The 23,723-nt window shown below is 41.9% G+C and overlaps 1 protein-coding gene across 9 annotated transcripts in view; it reads left to right on the plus strand.

Moving 5' to 3' along the window:
- Positions 1–23,723, plus strand: part of ARNT2 (aryl hydrocarbon receptor nuclear translocator 2) — a 198,772-nt gene that overhangs the window by 133,305 nt on the left and 41,744 nt on the right. For all 9 annotated transcript variants that reach the window (XM_033402969.2, XM_033402973.2, XM_033402966.2 and 6 more), the window contains exons 9-11: positions 14,713–14,789; positions 16,911–17,045; positions 19,521–19,595. In XM_033402969.2, coding sequence (XP_033258860.1) covers positions 14,713–14,789; positions 16,911–17,045; positions 19,521–19,595 — 287 coding nt within the window. The remainder of the gene's footprint in view (positions 1–14,712; positions 14,790–16,910; positions 17,046–19,520; positions 19,596–23,723) is intronic.

Raw genomic sequence — 23,723 nt, forward strand, 5'->3', positions numbered from 1 at the left:
AGTTAAAATGAGATCATACCAGAGTAGTGTGGGCCCCTAATCCAATACAACTTGTGTCCTTATGAAAAGGTAAACCAGTTATGGTATTTGGACAAAGAAACCTATCCTGGCTGACTTTTGGTGGAGGATGGAAATCAAAATTAAACTCTCATTAAAGACTATTTTGTAATTAACCACCGTGGCCCCATTCCATATCAAGACTTAGTGGATGTGGCCAAAACAGTGTTTATAGGAAAGTTGTGGCTTGAAATGCTTGTCTTATTAAGTGTGGGAAAACTAGGTATTTAACTTATGAATTAGCAATTTAACTTATGAAAATAGAACTTATTTAACTTACAAACATGGAAAAAGAATAACAAAATACCATGAGCAAGCTAAAAGGATAGAATTAATGAAAAAATAGAAATGCTAAAAATTAAACTAGAAAACAAAATTTTTGTCCTATTGATAAATAGTTATTCATCAAGACTGGTAAAAGAGAAAACCTCTGACAAGTCTATCCCTAATTTTTTTAAAAAAAAGAAAGAAAAGAAGTGCATGTTAAGGGTGAATAGATTTATCAGAGAAAGTTAAAAAACTTACAAGCATAGTGTGCATAATTTAGATTGATACATGCTAAAATCTTTGGGAAGAAAGCTGATTTCTGGGAAAATCGAATCAAAGAAAGGTTTTTGTTTTCTTTTTTTAATGAGAGGAGATCAAAACTTGGCAAGAAATTGCAAAAGCTGACAAAGAACTGCTCTCGCCAATGGTGCAAGGCCTAGAGGTTTTATGAGCAAATTATTTAGACACTTAAAAAGCATAGGAAGAGATAGCATGTGTACTGCTTCGTTTCTTAAAGTTCGCACAACTTTGATACAAAAACAGACAAGGGCATTTTAAAAAAGAAAACCATGAACCCAATTTCATTTATGAACATACAGGTGCTAAATGCAATGTTAGCAAATCAAATTAACAGTTATACGTATACGTATTAATTACAAGACTACCTTAGTGCTTTAACATTAGGAAATCTGTTAATGTAATTAATCAAAGGAGGAGAGCTAATTAATTTTAGCTATTAATTTTTTAAAATAAAAAGTTTTTGTAAACCAATAATAGAAATATGTTTCCTTAATGCAGACAAAACAAATATCTGAAACCAACAATCAATATCTTGCAGAATGGTGAAATATTAGAAGGTTTCTGATTAAAATGAGGAATATGAGAGGAGTGATCAGTATCACCTCTATTAATCAACATTGTTTTGGAATTTCTACTCCAGACAATAAAATAAGAAAAGGAAATAGGGACTTCCCTGGTGGCGCAGTGGTTAAGAATCCGCCTGCCAGTGAAGGGGACACGGGTTCGAGCCCTGGTCCGGGAAGATCCCACATGCTGTGGAGCGACCTGGCCCGTGCACCACAACTACTGAGCCTGCACTCTAGGGCCCGCGAGCCACAACTACTGAGCCTGCGTGCCACAACTGGAGAAAGCCTGCACACAGCAATGAAGACCCAATGCAGCCAAAAATATATAAATAAATTTATTTTTAAAAAGGAAAGGAAATAAAGCATAACTACTTGAAAGGAAGAAAAGAAAGAAAATGATGATAGACTAAACATTACTTGCAAATGATATGATTAGCTGAAGAACCAAATCAAATCTACTGAAAATCTTTTAGAAAATTGAATACAAAGCCATTTAGGAAATACTAAAAAAATCAGTAACACATTAGACAATAGCATATGAAAAAATACCCATCTATAAAAATAGCAACAATTTAAAATACATGCTAATAACATTAACATGAAATATATTGTAGAAGATTTCTTCACTTAAACTACAAAATAATATTGAAGGATATGAATGTAGCTAATATATGAATTATATATGAATATAGCTAAGTGGAGAGTCACGTGTATTCTTTGATATAAAGGTTTAAGTATTGCAAAGATTTCAGTTTTTTCTAAACTAATCTATAAATTTAATACAGCTTTAATAATTGCCCCAATGGGATTTCTTTTAATTGAAAATTAATTCTGAAATTCATATGGTCAAATAAATATAAAAGTTGCTAATAAAATCTTTTTTTCGGTACGCGGGCTTCTCACTGTTGTGGCCTCTCCCGTTGCGGAGCACAGGCTCCGGACGCGCAGGCTTAGCGGCCATGGTTCACGGGCCTAGCCGCTCCGCGCGCGGTATGTGGGATCTTCCCGGACCGGGGCACGAACCCGTGTCCCCTGCATCGTCAGGCGGCCCCTCAACCACTGCACCACCAGGGAAGCCCAAAAGTAGCTAATAAAATTTTGATTAACAGAGTACTGGGGAGTAATTGCCTTACCATATGTGAAAATATTTTTTAAAGCCTAAATAATTAAGATGTGATCAATGAATTTTATAAATCCAATTACTGAACAAATATAAAAGACCTAAAACAGACCCAAGTATCTTTAGAAATGTGGTGGGTGATGAAAGATGCATTTTCAGTTAGAAAGTAAAAAATTAGTACATAGTTTGAGGACAACTGACTGATCATTTGGAAAACCATCAAATACAGCATATCAAAAATAAGTTTCAGATTTATTAAAGGTAAATATGAAACTATAAAAGTACTGTATGAAAATATGGGTGAATATTTTACATAATCTTAGGATAAAGGTTGTGCTTTTCAAAGAATGACCCCCAAAGACAAAAACCACAGAGTAAAAACTGACAGTTTTGATTATCTATACTTTAATCATACTCTCTGCAGAAATAAACAAAGAAAACACTTTAAAGGAAAAAAATATAGAAAGTAACTTATATGAGACCCATATATATTCTTTTTCTTTTTTTTTTTTTTTGGCTGCGTTGTGTCTTCGTTGCTGCCCGCGGGCTTTCTCTAGTTGCCGTGAGCGGGGGCTACTCTTCGTTGCGGTGCATGGGCTTTTCATTGCGGTGGTTTCTCTTATTACGGAGCAGGGGCTCTAGGCGCGCGGACTTCACTCGTTGTGGCACATGGGCTCAGTAGTTGTGGCTCGTGAGCTCTAGAGCATAGGCTCAGTAGTTGTGGTGCACGGGCTTGGTTGCTCTGCAGCAGGGCTCAAACCCGTGTCCCCTGCATTGGCAGGCAGCTTCTTAACCACTACACCACCAGGGAAGTCCTGTATTCTTAATATATAACAAGAGTTTTAAAATCAATGTGGAAAAAACCCGCAACAGAACTTTTATATGGCAAAAATCACGTACAGGCTGTCCATAAAAGAACAAATGGAAAACAAATACATGTTCAAAGAAAATCAGAGAGAAGCAAATACAACTAGTAATAAAGTGCCATTTATACTCTTTGAGCTGGTAATTTCACCCCAAGGGTTTTTATGCTAAAGAAATCATTGACATGCTCCAAGATTTTGTCTAGAAGGATGCAAGTAATTGTATTTCTTGTATGTGGGAAAAACTAAATGCATTAAGTATAAGAGAGATTGGGTTAAACAAATCACAGCACATCCATACAAGAAAAATGAAAACACAAAAATGTTTCAACACAGTGAAAGGTTTTCTCAGTAAGCTGGAAAGTTTCCAAAGTAGATTATAAAACAATATAAGAAAAAAAAAGACATTTTATTATACACATATACACACAGTAAAGGACATAAGGATATTAACATAATTAAGGTTAACTTTTAATGTTTGTCCTTTTATTTATCTATAGTTTTCTAAATTTGCTCCAAAAAGACTGGACGGAAATATACCAAGACATCACTTTTGATATTTTTGTGGTAGGTCTTATGAGTGGTTTTTTTACTCCCCTTATTTCTACTCCCTTTTTTTTCAAAATCTTGTTTATGTACCAGCTTCATTGAGATATAATCCACATATCATAAAGTGTACGACTTGAAGTGTACAATTCAATGGTTTGGGGTGTATTCACGTAGTTTGGCAACTATCATTAGAAATAATTTTAGAACATGTTCATTATCCTAGAAAGAAATTCCATACCCATTAGCAGCTATGCCTTGTTTCCCCCCAATTCTAGGCAACCACTAATCTACTGTCTGTATCTGTGGACTTGCCTGTTCTGCACATTTCATATAAATCGACTCATGGAATATGTGACTTTTTGTGACCGACTGCTTTCACTTAGCATGGTGTTGTTAAGGTTTATCCATGGTGCAGCATGTGTCAGTATTTCCTTTTTGTTGCCAAATAAGATTCCAGTGCCTTGGTTTGCCACATTCTGTTTATCCATTCATCAGTTAACAGGCATTAGGATTGTTTCCACTTGGGGGCTGTTGGGAATATTGCTGCTGTGAACATTCATGTACATGTGATTGTGTGGACATTATGTTTTCATTTCTCTTGGGTGCATACCTAGGAGTGGAATTTCTGGGTCATATGGTAGCTCAGTGTTTAACCTCATGAGGAAATGACAGACTGTTGTCCAAACCAACTGCACCATTTTACATTCCCACAAGCGGTATATGAGGGTCCCAATTTCTCCACATCCTCACCAGCACTTGTTATTGCATTTTTTTATTAGAGCCATCCTAAAGGGTATGAAGCGGTATCTCATTATGGTTTCGATTTGCATTTCCCTGATGACTAATGATGTTGAGTATCTTTTCGCATGCTTACCAGCCATTCATATACTTTCTTGAGAGTAATGTTCAGATCCTTTGCCCTTTTGTTCATTGGGGATATTTGTCTTTTTATTGTTGAGTACTGAAAGTCAAAACCCCTTTAAAAGATCCTGTGTAGCTTGAGAGCATTACCCAAGCAACGCTTGGAAAATAGAGAAAATCCAAAGATTTAGATGATAATCTGGAGATCGCATATCACTGCCCTGTCAGAGGCATTTCATCAGAAAAGCATGTGAGGGCTTGATCCCGAATCCTTTCCACCTGCCAGCGCCAGAGCCTGCCCCTGCCTTCCTGTGGTCTTCCGCAGCCACTTCCAGACCCTGGTGGTCTGAGCAACGATGATCACAGCTTTCTTGGCAGTTGGGTCCCTACAGCTGCTCGTGGGATTGTGTCAGAGCCGCCTTTACAAATGTTTGTCTCCACTGTGTTAGATGCCAACCCTTTCATGGGAAAACTGAGTCCAATGTCTTAAGGAGACCCTTCAGACAGGCACATAAATAAATTCCCTTAAGGAAGTTTGGGTTTGCTGAAGATTTTCTGGAAATTTTGCAAACACATACTTGGATCTCATTCACAACTAAAGATTACTTGCCCACGTGAAGGCCCAAACTATTTATTTAATAAGTCACAACTTTCCACCTCATTTGTGCAAAGCCAAGGGATTATTTTAACATAATCATAGCTGGTGGATTAAAATGCCTTCTTACAAATGAGTCTGTTTATACATTTAAGGGACTTGTAGCTTGGGCCCCCATCAACTCTCTTCCTCTACACTTCTAGACTGATGCATCTTCTAATTGAGACACCTTATTTTATTTTATTGATAAAATCACCACTATTTTATTTATACTCGCAGCTTCTGTGGGCCAGGGGTTGACACAGGGTGCAGTAAGGATGACCCGTCTCTGCTTCTCAGTGTCGGGGACCCCTTGTCTAAAAGCCAAACAGTGTCACTTCCACTGTATTTTATTGGTCAAAGTAGTCACAAGGGAATCTAACTTCAACTCTTGATAGAAGGTATGTAAAGAGCATTTGTGGCTATTTTTTTAAAATCTGCAAAAATTCTCAGTCAACACTGGTGGAATAAAGAACGAATCAACAAATGGATTGTGATATCTCTAGGCAGATGGTCTCAAGTATCAGCCAATGAGAGCCTCATCCTGCCCGATTCCTCCAAAGGATAGAACAGAAAAACATGGTTTCTTCATGCTGTCCTCTCTGCTTCCTTTTCTGGCCAATGGTATTGCACCCTCATCCTAAGTGTGGCAAAGGTGCATCTGTGCCCACTGCCCACAGATGTACCTGCTACCAGCAGTTGGGGAGTGAGGTCAGGGAAGCGAGAAAGAAGCTGACATTCGGGCCTTGGGCTGGGGACTCCACGCATCCTCTCATTCAAGCCTCACAGCATGACGTGAGCTATTTCATACCCATTTCAGACAAGGAAGCAGAGGGCAGAAGAGGCTGGGTCACTCTAACAGACACCACTGGTGCCCTACGGCACTGCAGCCTCAGCTGCATGCAGCAGGCAAGCTCAGACTCACCTCAGGCTGACAGCATCCCATGTCAAGATGTGGTGTCTGGGACTTCCCTGGTGGCACAGTGGATAAGACTCCCAACGCAGGGAGCCCGGGTTTGATCTCTGGTCAGGGAACTAGATCCCACATGCGTGCCACAACTAAGGAGCCCGCCTGCTGCAACTAAGCAGCCCGCCTGCCGCAACTAAGACCCGGCACAACCAAATAAATAAATAAATATATTTTTTTTAAAAAAACCAAAACGATGTGGTGTCCTTCTCCTCTGCACCAGGGACTCCCCTGCAAGGGTCCAGTTGTAGGCAAAGCCCAGGGTGTGGAGGTGCTTCCCTGATCTTGGGTTTTCTTCCTTTTCTCTTTCACTCTCCTCACTGTCTCGCCCCTCCTTTCTTGCACTCACCTCCCATGTAAACTATCTGCACTAAAGTCCTGTCTCAGGCTCTGCTTTTGGGTTGACCCTAAACCAAGATACCAACTTGTCCATTTTCTGGAAAAACTAGGATTTGAAAAACTCTGATCTGAACTTGGTTTAGACTGCAGAACCTGAGGAGTGGTGTGAGTCAAGTCGCCCCTCAAGACTTTTTCCACTGTCAGCCAGATTCAGTAGAAGAAGAGTTGGGCATGGGGAGAGGGTGAGGATAAAAGAGTGGATGGGACTTACGGTCACTGTTTCTCCTGCAGCCCTCTCTTGAATAAGACTTTATCAAGATGGGCATGAACAAATCAGTGAAGGAGGACATGAATCAGTGCATTCAGTCTTCTAACACTTTAACTTCCTTCTCAAGGGATTTCTGGAACTGCAGTCAATGACAGTAGTTGCCGTACCACTCATGAGCACTGTAGCACGTAGAGGCCTCTCCCAAGGTGGGTGTAGAGACGTCACACGGACCTCATTTTAATGCAGGCTAAGATGGAGCTTAGCCAGTGTGGCTCCAGGACCCTGACTTCTGTGTCAGATATTGTCAGTGGCATATACCATGCTAGAGAACTTTCCATGAAGTGAAACTGAAGAATATGGATACTACCCCCAAAAGGGTTTAAAAACCATCTAAGACACAAATAAGCTTGAACTTAGATCTTTAGTATTTCTTCTAAGCAGCATATGGTTAAGTCTTGCTTTTTTATCCAATCTGATAAACTTGGCCTTTTAATTGGGGCATTTAGACCATTTATATTTAATGTGATTATTGTTATGGCTCATTTATGTATCGTTTTCTATGTTCCTATTTGTCCTTTGTTCCCTTTTTCCTCTTTTCCTGCCTTCTTTTTGATTTTTTTTATGATTTCATTGTATCTCCTTTTTTGAATTATTAGCTGTAACTGTTTTGGTATCTTAATGGTTGCTGTAGCGCTTATAATATACATCTTAACTTATCAGAGTCTATCTTCAAGCAATATTATACCACTTCACGTACAGTATAACAATCTCACAATAGTGTGCATCCATGTTTTCCCCTCCTGGCTTTTACATTACTGATTTATTTCACAGGAAAATAATCTTGGGAGTTCCTTGGTGGTTGGGTTCAATCCCTGGTCAGGAAACTAAGATCCTGCATGCCGCGTGGTGTGGCAAAAAAAAAAGAAAAAAAAACTTACATATTTACTCATGGTTACCGTTTCCAGTGGTTTTCATTCCTTTGTGTAGATTCATATTTTCATGTGGTGTTATTTCTCCTGTGGCGTAAAGATGTTTTTAACATTCTAATAATGATGGTGTGCTGGTGCTGACCTATTTCAGCTTTTGTATGTCTGAAGAAATCTTTATTTCACCTTTATTTTTGAAAGATATTTTCACTTGATATAGAATGCTAAGTAGACAGGTTTTTTTTTTCAATACTTTAAAATATTATCTTCTTACTTACACTGTTTCTGACAAGAAATCAACTGTCATATTTATCTTTGTTCCTTTGTATGTAAACATGTCTCTTTTTTTTCCCTCTGGATTCTTTGAAGACTTTCTCTTTTTTTTTCTTTTTAATTAATTAATTTTTGGCTGTGTTGGGTCTTCGTTGCTGTGCGTGGGCTTTCTCTAGTTGCAGCGAGCAGGGACTACTATTCATTGCGGTGTGCGGGCTTCTCATTGCGGTGGCTTCTCTTGTTGCGGAGCACGGGCTCTAGGCGCGCGGGCTTCAGTAGTTATGGCTCGCAGGCTCTAGAGCACAGGCTCAGTAGTTGTGGCGCATGGGCTTAGTTGCTCCATGGCATGTGGGATCTTCCCCAACTAGGGCTCAAACCCGTGTCCCCTGCATTGACAGGCGGATTCCTAACCACTGCACCACCAGGGAAATCCTGAAGACTTTCTCTTCATCACTGGTTTTGAGACATTTATGATGTGCCCTGGTGTAATTTTCACATTTCTCGTGCTTGGGGTTTATCACCATGCACTTGCAGGAAAAATTAATTTCAAAATTTAATTTAAAAGTGCTGGTTTCACTTGAGAATGTCCTTGATGAAGAAGTAAAAATATTAATAATATTAATTGTATCAAAGTCTGAAATTGTCAGTATGTATAAAGTGGCTTCTGCTGCATACCAAAGCATGCTGGTTGTGTCAAGGAAAAGCGCTCGTGCAGTTGTTTGAGTTGTGAGCTGAACTAGCTGCTTTTTTCACAAACACCGTGTTTTTACTTGAAAGAATGACAACAAACTATGGTTATTCAAACTTGTGTGTTTGGCAGGTAGTTTTCTTAAAAAGTTAAAATGAGCCTGTCACTTCAAGGAAAGCAGTTGATAGTATTTGTTGTCAGTGATAAAATTCAAACTTTTTAGTGAAAGTTTGAATTTTGGAAAAGTTGTAGCCACCACCATCATCATGACCAATACCTAACCATATCTTCTGATGCGATACATGGTGAAATTAACAAGTGTGATTTTTTTTTATATTGTATAATGTAATGTGTCAACATTTAGAAGATCTGTGTAATTTGGTAAACCAGTATTTTCCAAATGACCAATACATGATGTTCAGAATCATGTATGGGTAAAAGATTCAGTCAAAGTGTTAGACCAAAATCTATTTTCACATAACAGAGTGTGAAAATTTCATTGATATAGTCAGCGAATCACATTTCAATTAACCTTTAAGACACTATCACTTGTCAAGGCTCAGGAAACTATCAAAGAAGAATATCAATAATTACCTTAAAAAACTTCTCCCCCCTCCAACTAGCCTCCATGTGAGGCTATATTTTCTTCATATTCCTCAAGTAAAACAACATATTGTAATAGATTTTGTGCACAGCAGATAATAGAATACAGCTATCTACTATGCAGCAAGGCATTAAAGAGATTTTCAAAAATGCCAAACAGTAATTCAGAGATAATTTTTTAGGTATCTTATTGAATAAAGCAGAGAAACCCTTGAGACATTTCCACTAAGATCAGGAACCAGGCAAGAACGCCCACTATCTCTACTACTAGTCAACACTGTAATAGAGATATTAGCCCATGTAATTAAACAAGAGAAATCAGAGGCAAAAACTGTGTAAAGAAGAAGGAAAACTATCTCTGTTTTAAATTATATGATAATATACCTACAAAAGCCCAGTGAATCAATAATAAAATTAACTGAAGCAATAATTCAGTGAAGTAACACAATACAAAGTTAATATACAAAAGTCAATAGTCTTTGTATACATAAACAATACACAGACGCGTAAGGGTAGAGAAAACCCCATTTATAATAGCAAGAAGGAAGGTGAAATACTTAGGATGGGGGAGTAGGAAGACCCTGAGCTCACCTCCATCCATGGGCACACCAAAATTACAACTATTTACAGAACAATTACCAATGAGAACAACCTGAAGACTAGGAGAAAAGATTTTCCACAACTAAAGAGATAAAGAAGGAACCACAGGGGCTTCCCTGGTGGCGCAGTGGTTGAGAGTCTGCCTGCTGATGCAGGGGACATGGGTTCGTGCCCCGGTCCGGGAAGATCCCACATGCCGCGGAGCGGCTGGGCCTGTGAGCCATGGCCGCTGAGCCTGCGTGTCTGGAGTCTGTGCTCCGCAACGGGAGAGGCCCACTTACCACAAAAAAAAAAGAAGGAACCACAGTAAGATGGGTGGGAGGGGCAAACATGCCATATAGTCAAGACCCACATCCCCAGGGAGGTGACCCACGAACAGGAGGATAATCACAATTGCAGAAATTCTCCCCATAGAGTGAGGGGTCCAAGCCCCACATCGGACTCCCTGGACTGAGAGTCCTGCATCAGGAAGACAAGCCCCCAGACATCTGGCACTGAAGGCCAGCAAGGCTTGCGTACATATATGTGTTGGTGTTGGGAAAATGGACAGCACATGCAAAAGAATCGAACTGGACTACTTTCTCACACCATACCACAAAAAGATCAAGATGGATTAAAGACTTAAATGTAAAACCTGAACCCATAAAACTCTGTGAACTAAAATATACTATGCTCTTTGACATCCATCTTAGCAATTTTTTTTTGGATATGTCTCCTTAGGCAAGGGAAACAAAAGCAAAAATAAACAAGTGGGACTACATCAAACTAAAAAGCTTTTGCACAGAGAAGGAAACTAGCATTAAAATGAAAAGGCAGTCTACTGGATGGGAGAAGATATTTGCAAATGATATATCTGATAAGGGGTTAATATCTAAAATATACAAAGAACTCAGCATCAAAAAAGCAAACAACCCAATTAAAAATTGGGCAGAGGGTCTGAATAGACATCTTTCTAAAGAAGACTACAGATGGCCAACAGACACATGAAAAGATGCTCAACCTCACTAATCATCAGGGAAATGCAAATCAAAACCACAGTGAGATAATCACCTCACACCTGTCAGAATAGCTATTCTCAGAAAAACAACAAATAATAAGTGTTGGCAAGGATGTGGAGAAGAGAACCCTCATGCACTGTTAGTGGTCATGTAAATTCGTGCAGCCACTATGGAAACAAAATGGAGGTTCCTCAACAAATTAAATATAGAACTACCATCTGATTCAGCAGTTCCACTTCTGGGCATTTTTCCAAAGAAAACAAAAATACTAATTCAGAAAGATATCTGCACCCTTATGTTCATTGCAGCATTATTCACAGTGGCCAAGATGTGGAAGCAACCTAAGTGTCCATTGATAGATGACTGGATAAAAGAGATGTGGTATATATACACAACTAAATATTGCTCAGCCATAGAAAAAAAAAAAATGAAATCTTGCCATTCGTGACAGCCTGGTTGGACCTAGAGCGTATTATATTGATACTAAGTGAGATAAGTCAGGCAGAAAAAGACAAATACCATATGATTTCACTTCTATGTGGAATCCAAAAAACAAGACAAACAAATGAACAAGATAAAACAGAAACAGACTCATAGATACAGAGGATAAACGACTGCCAGAGGTATCAAATAAATAAGTAACAGGGATGTAACGTACAGCATAGGAAATGTAACAACTTTTAAGGTGACAGATGGTAACTAGACTTAGTGTGGTGATCATTTTATAAAAACATCAAGTCACTGTGTTGTACACCTGAAACTAATAGGTCATTTACACTTAAATTTTTAAAAAAATTTAAGTACTTAGGAATTTTCATAAGTATACAAAGTACAAGTAGATATGAGGAAATTTTTAATACAGTTCTGGAAGACACAAAAGCAGGCGTACAAATGGAAAACATCCCCTGTTCTTGAGTAGGACAATTCAACTTTATAAAGATGTCAGTTCTCCTGAAGTTGGTTTATAAATTTAATTCAGTCCTAATAAAAACAGCAAACTATTTATGGAGTTAAATAAGTTGATACTAAGTTCGTGTGAAAAAATAAACGTCTAAGAATAGACAAGAAAACAATGAAAAAGAAAAACTACAAGGGAGGAATAGCCCTGCCAGAGACTAAAACATACAATAAATCCTCTGTAATTAAAATCCTGTGGTACTAATGCTTGATGGACAATTGGCCTGTGGAATAGAAGAGAAAACCCAGTATTAGACCCAAATACATACTAGAATTTATAGTATGATAAAGGTGGCATCTCAAATCACTGCATTTTTAATAAATGTTAGTGGGACAACTGGATAGCCATTTAGAAAAAGATAAAATTAAATCCAATATATCTCACACCGCTACACAAGAATAGCTCCAAATGGATTAGGGATCTAAATGTAAAAAAGGAAACCATAAAATGTCAGAGGAAAACAGGGCTAACTTTCTCTTTAACCCTGGTGTAGGAAATGGCTTTCTAATTATGACTCAGATACTAGAGGTAATAGATAGATAAATTTGACTACATAAAAATTATAAATTTTTTCAATCATCGTAAGGGAAGTCAAAAGACAAAGGCCCACCCGGGAGAACATATTCACAACATATACCACAAAGGCTTAATATGCCTGATATACGAAGAACTCCTGAAAATTGAGGGGCAAAGGATCAAAATCCCAATAGAAAAATGGGGAGGGGACTTCACTGGTGGCGCAGCGGTTAAGAATCCGCCTGCCGGGCTTCCCTGGTGGCGCAGTGGTTGAGAGTCCGCTTGCCAATGCAGGAGACACAGGTTCGTGCCCCGGTCCGGGAAGATCCCACACGCCGCAGAGCGGCTGGGCCCGTGAGCCATGGCCGCTGAGCCTGCGCGTCCGGAGCCTGTGCTCCTCAACGGGAGAGGCCACAGCAGTGAGAGGCCCGCGTACCGCAAAAAAAAAAAAAAAAGAATCCGCCTGCCAATGCAGGGGGCACGGGTTTGAGCCCTGGTCCAGGAAGATCCCACGTGCTGCAGAGCAACTAAGCCCGTGAGCCACAACTACTGAGCCCATGTGCCACACTGAAGCACGTGCGCCTAGAGCCCGTGCTCTGCACCAAGAGAAGCCAGCACAATGAGAAACCTGCACACCTCAATGAAGAGTAGCCCCTGCTCGCCACAACTAGAGAAAGCCCAGGCACAGCAACAAAGACCCAACGCAGCAAAAATTAAAATATATAAATAAAGAAAAAAGAAAACCTTTTAAAAAAAAATAGGGAAGATACACAAATAGACAATTCACTAAAAGATAAGATACAAAAATGATCCTCAAACATATGAAATGATGTGCAGACTCACTCATAATTAGAGAAATGCAAATTAAGACAGCACTGGAATACCATTTCTAACCTATCCAACTGACCAAAATTAAATCATATGACAGCATATTCTGTTGGCCAAGACTGGGGAAAAAGGCCTCTCATACCTTGTTGGTGGGAATGCACATTGGTACACTCCTTCTGGAGGGGAATTCGGCAACACCTAACAAAACTACATACATATACACTTACCTTGTAACCTAGAAATCCCACTTCTAGGGTAGGTGTATCTTCTGGGTGTATCTACACCTCCAATTCTTAAGAAAATGTGTGTGCACAAGATTATTCTTTGCAGCCTTGTTTGTAGTTACAAAGTATTGGAAACACCTAAATGTTCATACATAAGAGGGTGGTAGTATTCAACCTTGGTTACTCTACATAATGCAGCAATATGCAATTCTGAAAAAAGAATAAGGAGGAGCTCTATGAATAATTACGGAGTGACTTTCAGGACATACTGTGAAGTGAAATAAACAAAGCCCAAAAGAGCATCTACAGTGCACTGCCCTTCATAGGAGAAGAGGAGACAGATGCTCATTTGTGCAAAAGAAATACAGCGAAAGATAAAGCAGAAACATAAGGGGCTGGTTACCTCCAGCGGGGGGAGGGGGGTGGGGACGGGGGAGGCAGAGAGGAGTGTGAAGAGGGTGGTGGGAATGAGGAGGGAGTGACATTTCTCTGGCCCTTACAGCTAGAGTCGTGTTAACACTCCCTTCACAGTCTGTAGTGATGGGCTGTCACTGTGCTTGTGTGATGCCATCACCGTGAACCTTCAATCTGACCTAGTGCGAAAATACTTACGTTAAGTGTTATGCAGTATAAAAGGGAATTTTCTACTTAACAGCTCTTGTCTAGGAGATATCAGAGCAGAATGCTTGTTTCACTACAACAGTTCTAACCAACAACAATGAGGATTGTTTTAACCAATTCCTTCCTGTCCAGAGCACTGGTTTTTAGCGCTTAATCAGTTTCTCCTTTCTATCCCTCGAAAACCCTGACTTTACATCAGAAGGGTGAACACTGGTTATGTTCTCTTCCCTGGCAAGTTAGTCATTTTGGTTTTGGTGAGTTTTGTTTTTTGTTTTTGTTTATGATTCTGCCTCTGATGGTCTTTGATTTTTGGCAACAGATAAGTGAAATATTTACATAATTTGAAGTGCCCCTATACACTTCTTATCGAAATTTCTCTTATAACCAAGTGTTTTAGCCAAGGTTTGCAAATGTATAAATGAATAATTTGTTTCATCTTCCTTAAATCCCTCTGCATCATCCACAGATGCAGATGATAATGTACCGTGAAATTATCAAAAGACATCAGGCAGAGAGAGGAGCAGGAAATGAGCGAGGGGTGGTTAATTCATTGGCAGCTTCCCAGACCCTGCAGGGTCAACAGTGGATCTGTATCTTTGACTGTGTAAATAAAATCATGGACACTTTTACCCTTTTTCGATTCATCTTGGACATGTCGTTGATGACTCTGGCATTTCTCATTTCAGGAATGACCATACCCGAAGAAGATGCCGACGTGGGACAAAGCAGTAAATATTGCCTTGTGGCAATTGGAAGACTCCAGGTAAGAAAAAGCTCACAGCCTTTTTGATCTCCAGGGAAGGCTTATTATTGCAAAGAGCAAGAGCCTGTAGGTTTGGATGCCTTTTTAGAACTCCTGTGTCCTCAGTATTGTTGGGTTCTGTGTCTCACTCTGTGGGAGAAGGATGAGGCTGAATCTGGGAGAAGAAGGGGGGCAGGGACTCTGAGCTGCGGGCAGCAGAAGCAAGCTGTCCTTGCTTCACTGAGGCCCTGAGTCAGTCCGTCTCCACATGTGCGCCAGTTACTGCAAAGTTGAGCTCTGCTTACATCACACCCGGGTTTTTAAAATATTTTTTATTGAAGTATAGCTGATTTACAATATCATGTTGGTTTCAGGAGTACAGCAAAGCGATTCAGATATATAGAGAAAGATAAATAGAAATATAGATAGATAAACAGATACATAGACAGAGACATAGATAGACACATAGGCACATAGATAGATATTGGGCTGGCCAAAACGTTCGTTCACGCTTTTCGGAAAAACACGAACGAACGTTTTGGCCAACCCATTGCATAGACAGATATATCTTTTCCAGATCCGTTTCCATTATAGGTTATGACAAGATACTGAATATAGTTCCTGTGCTACACAGTAGGACCTTGTTGTTTCACACCCCTGCTTAATCCCCTTGAATGTTGCCTCATCGTCTGCAGGATAAAGCACTCACTCACCTTACAGCCCCACCTCCTTCCTCCCCCCTCATGCCCTGTTCCCAAACGACAGCACGCCCTTTCCACAAGCCCACCGTGCACTTCCCCACTGTTGCAGGTGTCCATGGGCTGTTCCTTGTGCCTGGTATTTCCTTGTTTCCCTTCTTCTCCTTTTACAACTCCTTCTCCTCTTGTTTACTTCCTATTTCCTCATCCTTCAAGATCCAGTGAAATGACTCCTTTATCTGCTTAGTCAAAATGAATCACCCCCTCCTCCCTACACGCCTGGCATTACGTTTATATGTCAGTTCTTCACTGTCTGTTTTCGTATAGTTAGTTGAGGGCAGTCCCCTTCCTTGCAAGCTCCTCGAGGGCAAAAAATGTGTCTTTTTAATCTTTTGAGAATTAGATATGCTGAATAATGTATATAAAGTCCGCTGGCTTCATGCCTGGCACACACAGTAGCCACTCAGTCTTTCTCCTTGTGGCATCGAGGGCCCTCCCCGTACTGATGAAGGGGCCATGACAGATGTGGTTCAGAGGACACTGACCTTTCACATCCCTGGTTTCCTAGGTCTTACCATTTTCAGACAGATGAATAAGCTATTCCATTCACATGTGATAAGCATTGGTTATTCCTTGCAAATGGGGAAGAAAGAACACTTGGGTAAATTCAGTTCACAAATAGAGACTTTCCAAATATTTTGACCAGTTCCTTAGACTCATTTCCCATCCTTAGTAATGGGAAGGTGGGGGAAGGGAAGGGTATTAACATTTCTGAGCACCAGCTGTGTGCCAGGTGTTGTGCCAGGGTTTGACGTGCAGTGTCGCTCTGAATCTCACAACCACCCTATGAGGTTACAGCTTCCTAATTCCCAGGGACTGATAAGGAAACGGGCTCAGAAATGTAAAGAAAGTGGTCCACTCTTCCGGTTAGTCCAGGGTGTGGCCAAGGCAGTTTGAAACATTTTAGACTCATTGTACTCATGACCTGGAAGGATCTGTGAAATTAAATCCACATGGGGGACTTCCCTGGTGGCGCAGTGGTTAAGAATCCGCCTGCCAATGCAGGGGACACGAGTTCAAGCCCTGGTCCGGGAAGATCACGCATGCCGCGGAGCAACTAAGCCCGTGCGCCACAACTACTGAGCCTGCGCTCTAGAGCCCGCGAGCCACAAGTGTTGAGCCCACATGCCACAACTACTGAAGCCCGTGCGCCTAGAGCCCGTGCTCCGCAACAAGAGAAGCCACCGTAATAAGCCTGCGCACCGCAACGAAGAGTAGCCCCAGCTCACCGCAACTAGAGAGCCCGTGCGCGGCAACGAAAACCCAACGCAGCCAAAAATAAACAAATTAATAAATTAATTAATTTTTTAAAAAATCCACATGGATTGTTCCCATTCTCTAACTCAGTCTCCATCACCACCTCCCTGTGGATTTCTCCATCCAGGTGACCAGCTCTCCTGTGTGCATGGACATGAGCGGGATGTCGGTGCCAACGGAATTCTTATCCCGGCATAACTCTGACGGGATCATCACATTTGTGGACCCAAGATGCATCAGTGTGATTGGCTACCAACCCCAGGTAGGTGGTTTTGAGCTCATGGCAGTCAGCTAGAGATTTAGTTTTACTTAAAATGCACCTACTTCATTTGTTCGAGATACTGTACATCACAATATAGGGAAACACAGGGTAAAAATCCATCTCCCTACCTGGGTACAGTAATGTCGTTCCAAAGCAAAAAAGAACATTGTATGCCACTGCACTGCTTAAAATTAACTCTCCATTTTTTGTCCTAACCACTTCGTTTAATCTAAATGATTTTTCTCAAACTAGAATTAAGATGCTCTATGAAAAAGAGGCTCTCTGATCAATTAAGTTTGATTAACACCGAACGGAAAATCTCCTTAGAAACTTTAAAAGTATATTAGTGTGAAAGATGCTGAAAAGTCTTAAAGATGTTCAATTAATTTTGTCTAACTGCTTGTTTCTCAAATGTATTTGGAACCTCTTTTTACAGGGGGCACATTTTCAAGGCCTTTCTTTAAAAAAAGTCTATGAGAAACACAGAAGTCATAAGAAACACCAAAAGGCAGGAGAGATTGTTCCAAATTAAGATAAACCAAAGAGATAGAATAATAATATTAATGTAAGAGCCTTAATTGGGTCCTCAGCCTGAAGACTTATAAAGGACATTTGGGAGGAAATGTTAATATGTATGGAATAATGGGTGATTTTATCAAATAACTATTGATTTTTTTTAGGCATAATATGGTATATTATGGATTTGTGAGATGGTGTCATTTTTATGAGATACATATTTCAGGGGAAGTGTCATGATTTCTGCTAATTATTTTCAAATGATTCAACAAAAAATTTTAAAATATATGTGTATATGAAAGATATTTCATTTCTATATATTTTATGTTTCACTTATATATTTATGTTTACATATATATGAAAGAAAGAGGAAAATGCAAATGTGGCAAAATATTGACAATTGATGAATCAAGCTAAACAACACACAGGTGTTTATTATACCACCCTTTCAACTTTTCTGTAGATTTAAATTTTCAAAATAAAAAGCATTTGAACAAAAAAGAAAGAAAAAAAGGAACAAAGTTTGGGATATGTTGATATGGGTATTTTAATTATATATATATTTTTATAAATTCGTTTATTTTATTTATTTTATTTTTGGCTGAATTGGGTCTTGTTGCTGCACACGGGCTTTCTCTAGTTGCGGCAAGCGGGGAATACTCTTTGTTGCAGTGTGCAGGCTCATTGCGGTGGCTTCACTTGTTGCAGAGCACAGGCTCTAGGCACGTGTGCTTCAGTAGTTGTGGCACACAGGCCCAGTAGTTATGGCTCACAGGCTTAGTTGCTCCGTGGCATGTGGGATCTTCCCGGACCAGGCCCGTGTCCCCTGCATTGGCAGGCGGATTCTTAACCACTGTGCCACCAGGGAAGTCCCCCATGTAGATTTAATTTCACAGCTCCTTCCAGGTCATGAGTACAATGCGTCTAAAATGTTTCAAACTGCCTTGGCCACACCCTGGACTCACCGGAAGAGTGGACCACTTTCTTTACATTTCTGAGCCCCAGTTTCCTTATCAGCCACCAGGGAAGCCCACATATATATTTTAGAACAGACCAAATTGAAATATTGGAACCATTCATATAATTCTACATCTCTAGGTTGATGGCAAACTTCAGATTTTGGATTGGAATGATGGGGAAAATTAATCTGTTTCCAAAATCACCATAACCTCTGATGGCCCTCTGTTTCCAGCCAGATCCATTTATCCGCTGGCACCTTCCATGGGCATCTAGATGCTTTTTGGCACACAGATAAGACTTCCTTTCCACCGTCAGTGTCCGCTCCCACTGAGGCCATTTGCGGATTTGGGTTCTGATCGATGACTTAGTTTAAATCCTTTGCCATTTAAGGCACTTCCAACTGGACCACTTTCCTACAACGCATTTGCCTTTTGACGGTTTATCTTTTTATAGTTGGTTTCATTGCAAAACACTTTTGTTTGGGGTTAATGCTGGGTCCTTTGAATAAAACATAGAGGAGCAAAGGTAGGTAGTAAACAGGCTTTTAGCAAGTACAGTTATTTTATGATAACAGCATTTCTCCAGGCACGAGAGAGCTGCAGTTTCCCCATTTAAACAATTCCAGTTTTCATAGGCAACACATCTGTCCTCATGCTATCATTTGCGTTCTTTTTGTTTATTAAAATGTTTATTACAGTTTGCCTGTGCAGTTTGCCTCTCCAAGGCAAACAAAAATAAAATTGCATTTTGAAGCCGCTGCTCTAATGCCTTAGCACAATTAGAAGTTGGTGTTGAACATGCCGAGAGGACTGAGGATAGCGTACCAGACGCCAGCTCCATGATTGCTCAAAGAGAAAATTTGCATGCACTTCTTTTCCCCTAATGATGGTGTGAGCTAAAGGGTTGAAGGGGGTGTATGTGAGCGCTCTTGTCTAACGGTGAGATATAAAAAAATGAAATGTGGGATTGGAGATGATTAAAGCTTGTCTCTTTATTTAGGATCTTCTAGGAAAGGACATTTTGGAATTCTGCCACTCTGAGGACCAGAGCCATCTGCGGGAGAGCTTTCAGCAGGTACCACCAGTGCTCATTTACAGGTGACGTAGAAGCCGGCTACACACGGATGTAGTCCTTCGATGTGCCAGGCAGGCCAAGCAGGATCCCACCGAAGGCATCAGTCAGGGCCCCTGCCGTGAAGGGGCTCGCAGTCCAGCGGGGACGGCAGACCATCAGGAAGGAATTTCTGTTCGTGGGAGAAGAGCAGAGGAGGGAGAGGTTGACAGTGTGGGGAAGAGGCCGGAACAGTCTCGGAGGGGAGGCAACAATTGGGATGGGTCTTAAACGATGAGCAGAGAAGAAACGACATTCTAGACTGAGGGGCCAGCACCTGAGATGCAAAAGAGCATGGCTTTTTGGGCGAGTTATGAGTAGTTCCTCACGGCTGGAGTGACCCTGGCCGGCTTGTGGGGAGGAGGTGGGCAGTGGTCAAAGATGAGGCCGGTGAGGCCAAATTCTGAAGGGCCTCACGTGCCATTGCGAGGTGCTTAAATCCTCTCCTGAGTCGTTTAAGTGCGGATTCCCTTGAGGATTTGAAGTGGAGCAGTGTTGTTGAAAAACAATTTTGGCAGCCCAGGTATGCAGAAGAGACAAGGGTACGAAATAACTGGAACAAAAGACAAATTGGGAGCCTGCTTCAGTCGCCCAGGTGAGAGGTGGTGAGACCTGAAATGGGGTAGGAGCAGCAGAGGAGGCGGTTGTGGGGTTAGTGATGCTTTGGATAGAGACAGTGAAGGAGAGAGAAGGATTGAGGATGACCGTGAGGGTCTGAGAGGAAGGCCACACTACTGACTGCATCCCGAGCAGCATTATGACCAGCTGCTGTTTATTGAGCACCTACTATGTGCCAGGCGCTATGGAAATCCCTTTCGCACACACTGCTTTCCTGAATCTTCACGACAGTCACGGGAGATGGGCATTATTATCTTCATGCTACAGGTGAGTCAAGTGAAGCTCAGTGAAGGAAGAGCACCTTAGGGCAGGCTTCTCACTGAGGACCTGCCACCTCCTGAGCCCGGGTCCACCTGGGAGGAGAGAGAGAGAGCCCGTTTCACAAAGGGCTCCGGCGACTCGCTTCAGCCCCCGCAAAGAAAAGGACGGGTAATGTTACAGCAGAGGGGCCTTTAAATGACTTTTTAAGAGGGAATAATAGCTCGTCATTCATCTGAGAGAATAAGTCCTTGACATTCTGCTTTACAAGTGTTTCAGAATGAGGGCCTCTGACAGCTGAGCTCTCCTATTAAAGGCCTGGGTATGTCTGCACAAATAGATCTAGTGCTGCAATTACACGCCTCCTGCGCACGCAGATCGCGTAACCCCTCCTGCGCGCTCCGCTCTGTTCTTCCCAAACATCACCAGCTCCTGGTTTTCTTTCCACCTGTCAGACTGCTTTGTTGTCCCTCTTCTGCCTGCGTCTCCAAGCCATGATGCCCTAGGGCTCCGTTACTGACCTTCTCTCCTTCTCTCTAATATCCCCCAGGCGATTTTTCTTCATTAAAAAAAATGTTACTGGAGTATAGTTGATTTATAATGTTGTGTTAGTTTCAGGTGTACAGCAGAGTGATTCAGTTATACGTATACATGTATCCATTCTTTTTCAGATTCTTTTTCAGATAGGTTATTACAGAATACTGAGTAGAGTTCCCTGTGCTATACAGTAGGTTCTTTTTTTTTTTTTTTTTGTGGTACTCGGGCCTCTCACTGCTGTGGCCTCCCCCGCCGCAGAGCACAGGCTCTGGACGCGCAGGCCCAGCGGCCACGGCTCACAGGCCTAGCCACTCTGCGGCGTGTGGGATCCCCCCGGACCGGGGCACAAACCCGTGTCCCCTGCATCGGCACGCGGACTCTCAACCACTGCGCCACCAGGGAAGCCCTATAGTAGGTTCTTGTTGGTTATCTATTTTATATACAGTAGTGTGCGTATGTTAATCCCAAGCTCTTAATTTATCCCTCCCCCCCCCAGTGTTTCCCCTTTAGTCACCATAAGTTTGTTTTCAAAATCTGTGAGTCTGTTTCTGTTTTGTACATAGGACAAATACCGGTATGATATCACTCATAGGCAGAATCTAATTTTTTTTAATGATATAAATGAACTTATTTACAAAACAGAAACAGACTCTCCCAGGCGATTTTATCCACTGGATGACTTCAGTCCAGACCATCGCCTGCGGATATATAGGCACCTACCCCACCCTTGCACTCGAATGCCCATTAACCTTCAAATATAGAATGCTCGATTCTCTTCTCACAGCCCACAGTCTCCCTTGCACCACTGTCTTTCTGGTTGCAAAGGCCAGAAACCAAGAAGCAGTCTTCACTCCTCCCTTGATCTCCCTCCACACATCCAGGCCATCGAGTGCCCCTGTTACACCTCAAGAGACACCCGTAACCCGCCCCGTTCTCCCTCTCTTCGCTCCTACTGACCTTGCCTAGGCCACCCGTCCATATCTCTCATTTTGACTTTTGCAGCAGCTCCCTGGCTGGTCTGCCTGCTTTTACTCTCGTCCCAGGCCAAACCATTCTGAAAACGTAAATTAGATTTCGCCACATCTTTACCTAAAAAGTGCCGGCGGCTTTCCCGGGCACCTAGAAGCAGGCCCCAGCCCCGTACTCACCACGGATGCAGGAACCTCGCCCTGCGTGTCTCATCCGCATGTGTTCACGACACATGGGCCACCCTGGCCTTCTTTTGGTTCCTTGAACACATTATGCTTTCTCCCACCTCAGGGCCTTTGCACGTGTTTCCTCTGACCCTCACTCTTCACGTGACTGACACCTCTTAGCTTTTAGGTTTTAACTCCTGTCACCTCAGAGACCCCATCAGTGACTACCCTAGCTGAGAAAGATCCCCTAACCTCCTTCTCAGTCCCTCGTTTTTCCTCCACAGCAACTGTTGCAGTTTTCAATTGTTTTCTTTGTCCATTGATTTCCTTTTTTTTTTTTTTCTGTCTCCTCTACTAAAACATAAGCTCCCTGTGGGCACGCTCCACATCTGTGCTTTTCACCATCGTCTCCACCACTGGCTATGGTGTTTGCATGTGACTGTTCTTAATAAAGTAGTCTAAATGGACCATCACCCACAGCAGGTGACTTTCAGTTTGGAAAAAATGGGAAATCAGAATGGTTAAACATTCAGTAAACACTGCTATAGTATATCTCTTATGCCACCTTTGCTAAATATGTGGAAATTATTATAAACTGTGTGGTCTAGCATCGTCCTCTTTGGACTGGGTTGGCTTCATTTTCATATGGAAATAAAGCTCTAACAGTGACTGTTGGTAACCAGCCAGACCCTTTGTCATACATTATCCTGTATGATCCTCAATCCTTCACAGTATATTATCAGCCCCACGTTTTTGCAGTGGAAACCAGGACTCAGAGAGGTTCAGGCACCTGCCCCGAGTCACACAGCAAGGCAATAACAGATCTAGGGCTGGAGCCTGCCTCCTTCCACAGCCCCACACCGGCCTCACCGTCTGACAGCACCCCTGAGATTTTAAAAGAAAAAGAAGGAATTTAACATCGATCCCACGCTGGTATCTGGCTTAAGTAACCCTCGCTCTGAGAGCAGCCACCTCATTCCTCAGGCAGGAGGCAAAGCCAAAGCAACCACGCCCTAGAGCCGGCAGCCAGGGCAGGTCACAGGGCTCAGCGGGCAGCAGGCAGCAGCCACAGGGACATCCTGGGGAGCGCCAGGCCTGGGCCCCTCGCTTGTGTTCTTTGGGTTCTAGCCACCAGTGGTCGGGGTGAGGGACAAATGTTGATAAAGGGAAGCAGCTTGTTTTTGCAAAAGCACGGAGGAGGCTGTGTCAGTTCGGAGTCAGCCCTTGAACTCTGGATTTAAACAAAAGTATTTGAATGACCCTGACATGAGACCTTAGAGTGGGATCGAGTTTGTGAGGAATACTGTGGTTGGTTTGTGAGGTTGGCTGGGAATCCTGAGTTCGCTCTGGTGTCTGCTCTTGGATTCCCTCTCTGGATCCCAGCTGACCTAGAAGTCAGATGAAAGAGTGGAACCCAGTGAGATTTAAGACAGGTTCCTTCTTCTCTCTGCTCAGATGCCTTCAGTGGTGACGGTGGTAGCAGTGGCGGTGGTGATGAGTAAGGCTGTTCTCGGGAAGAGCTGGGCTAGGCTGGGTTTATGCC

Source organism: Orcinus orca, chromosome 2 (genome assembly GCF_937001465.1).
Source record: "Orcinus orca chromosome 2, mOrcOrc1.1, whole genome shotgun sequence".
Taxonomy (NCBI): domain Eukaryota; kingdom Metazoa; phylum Chordata; class Mammalia; order Artiodactyla; family Delphinidae; genus Orcinus; species Orcinus orca.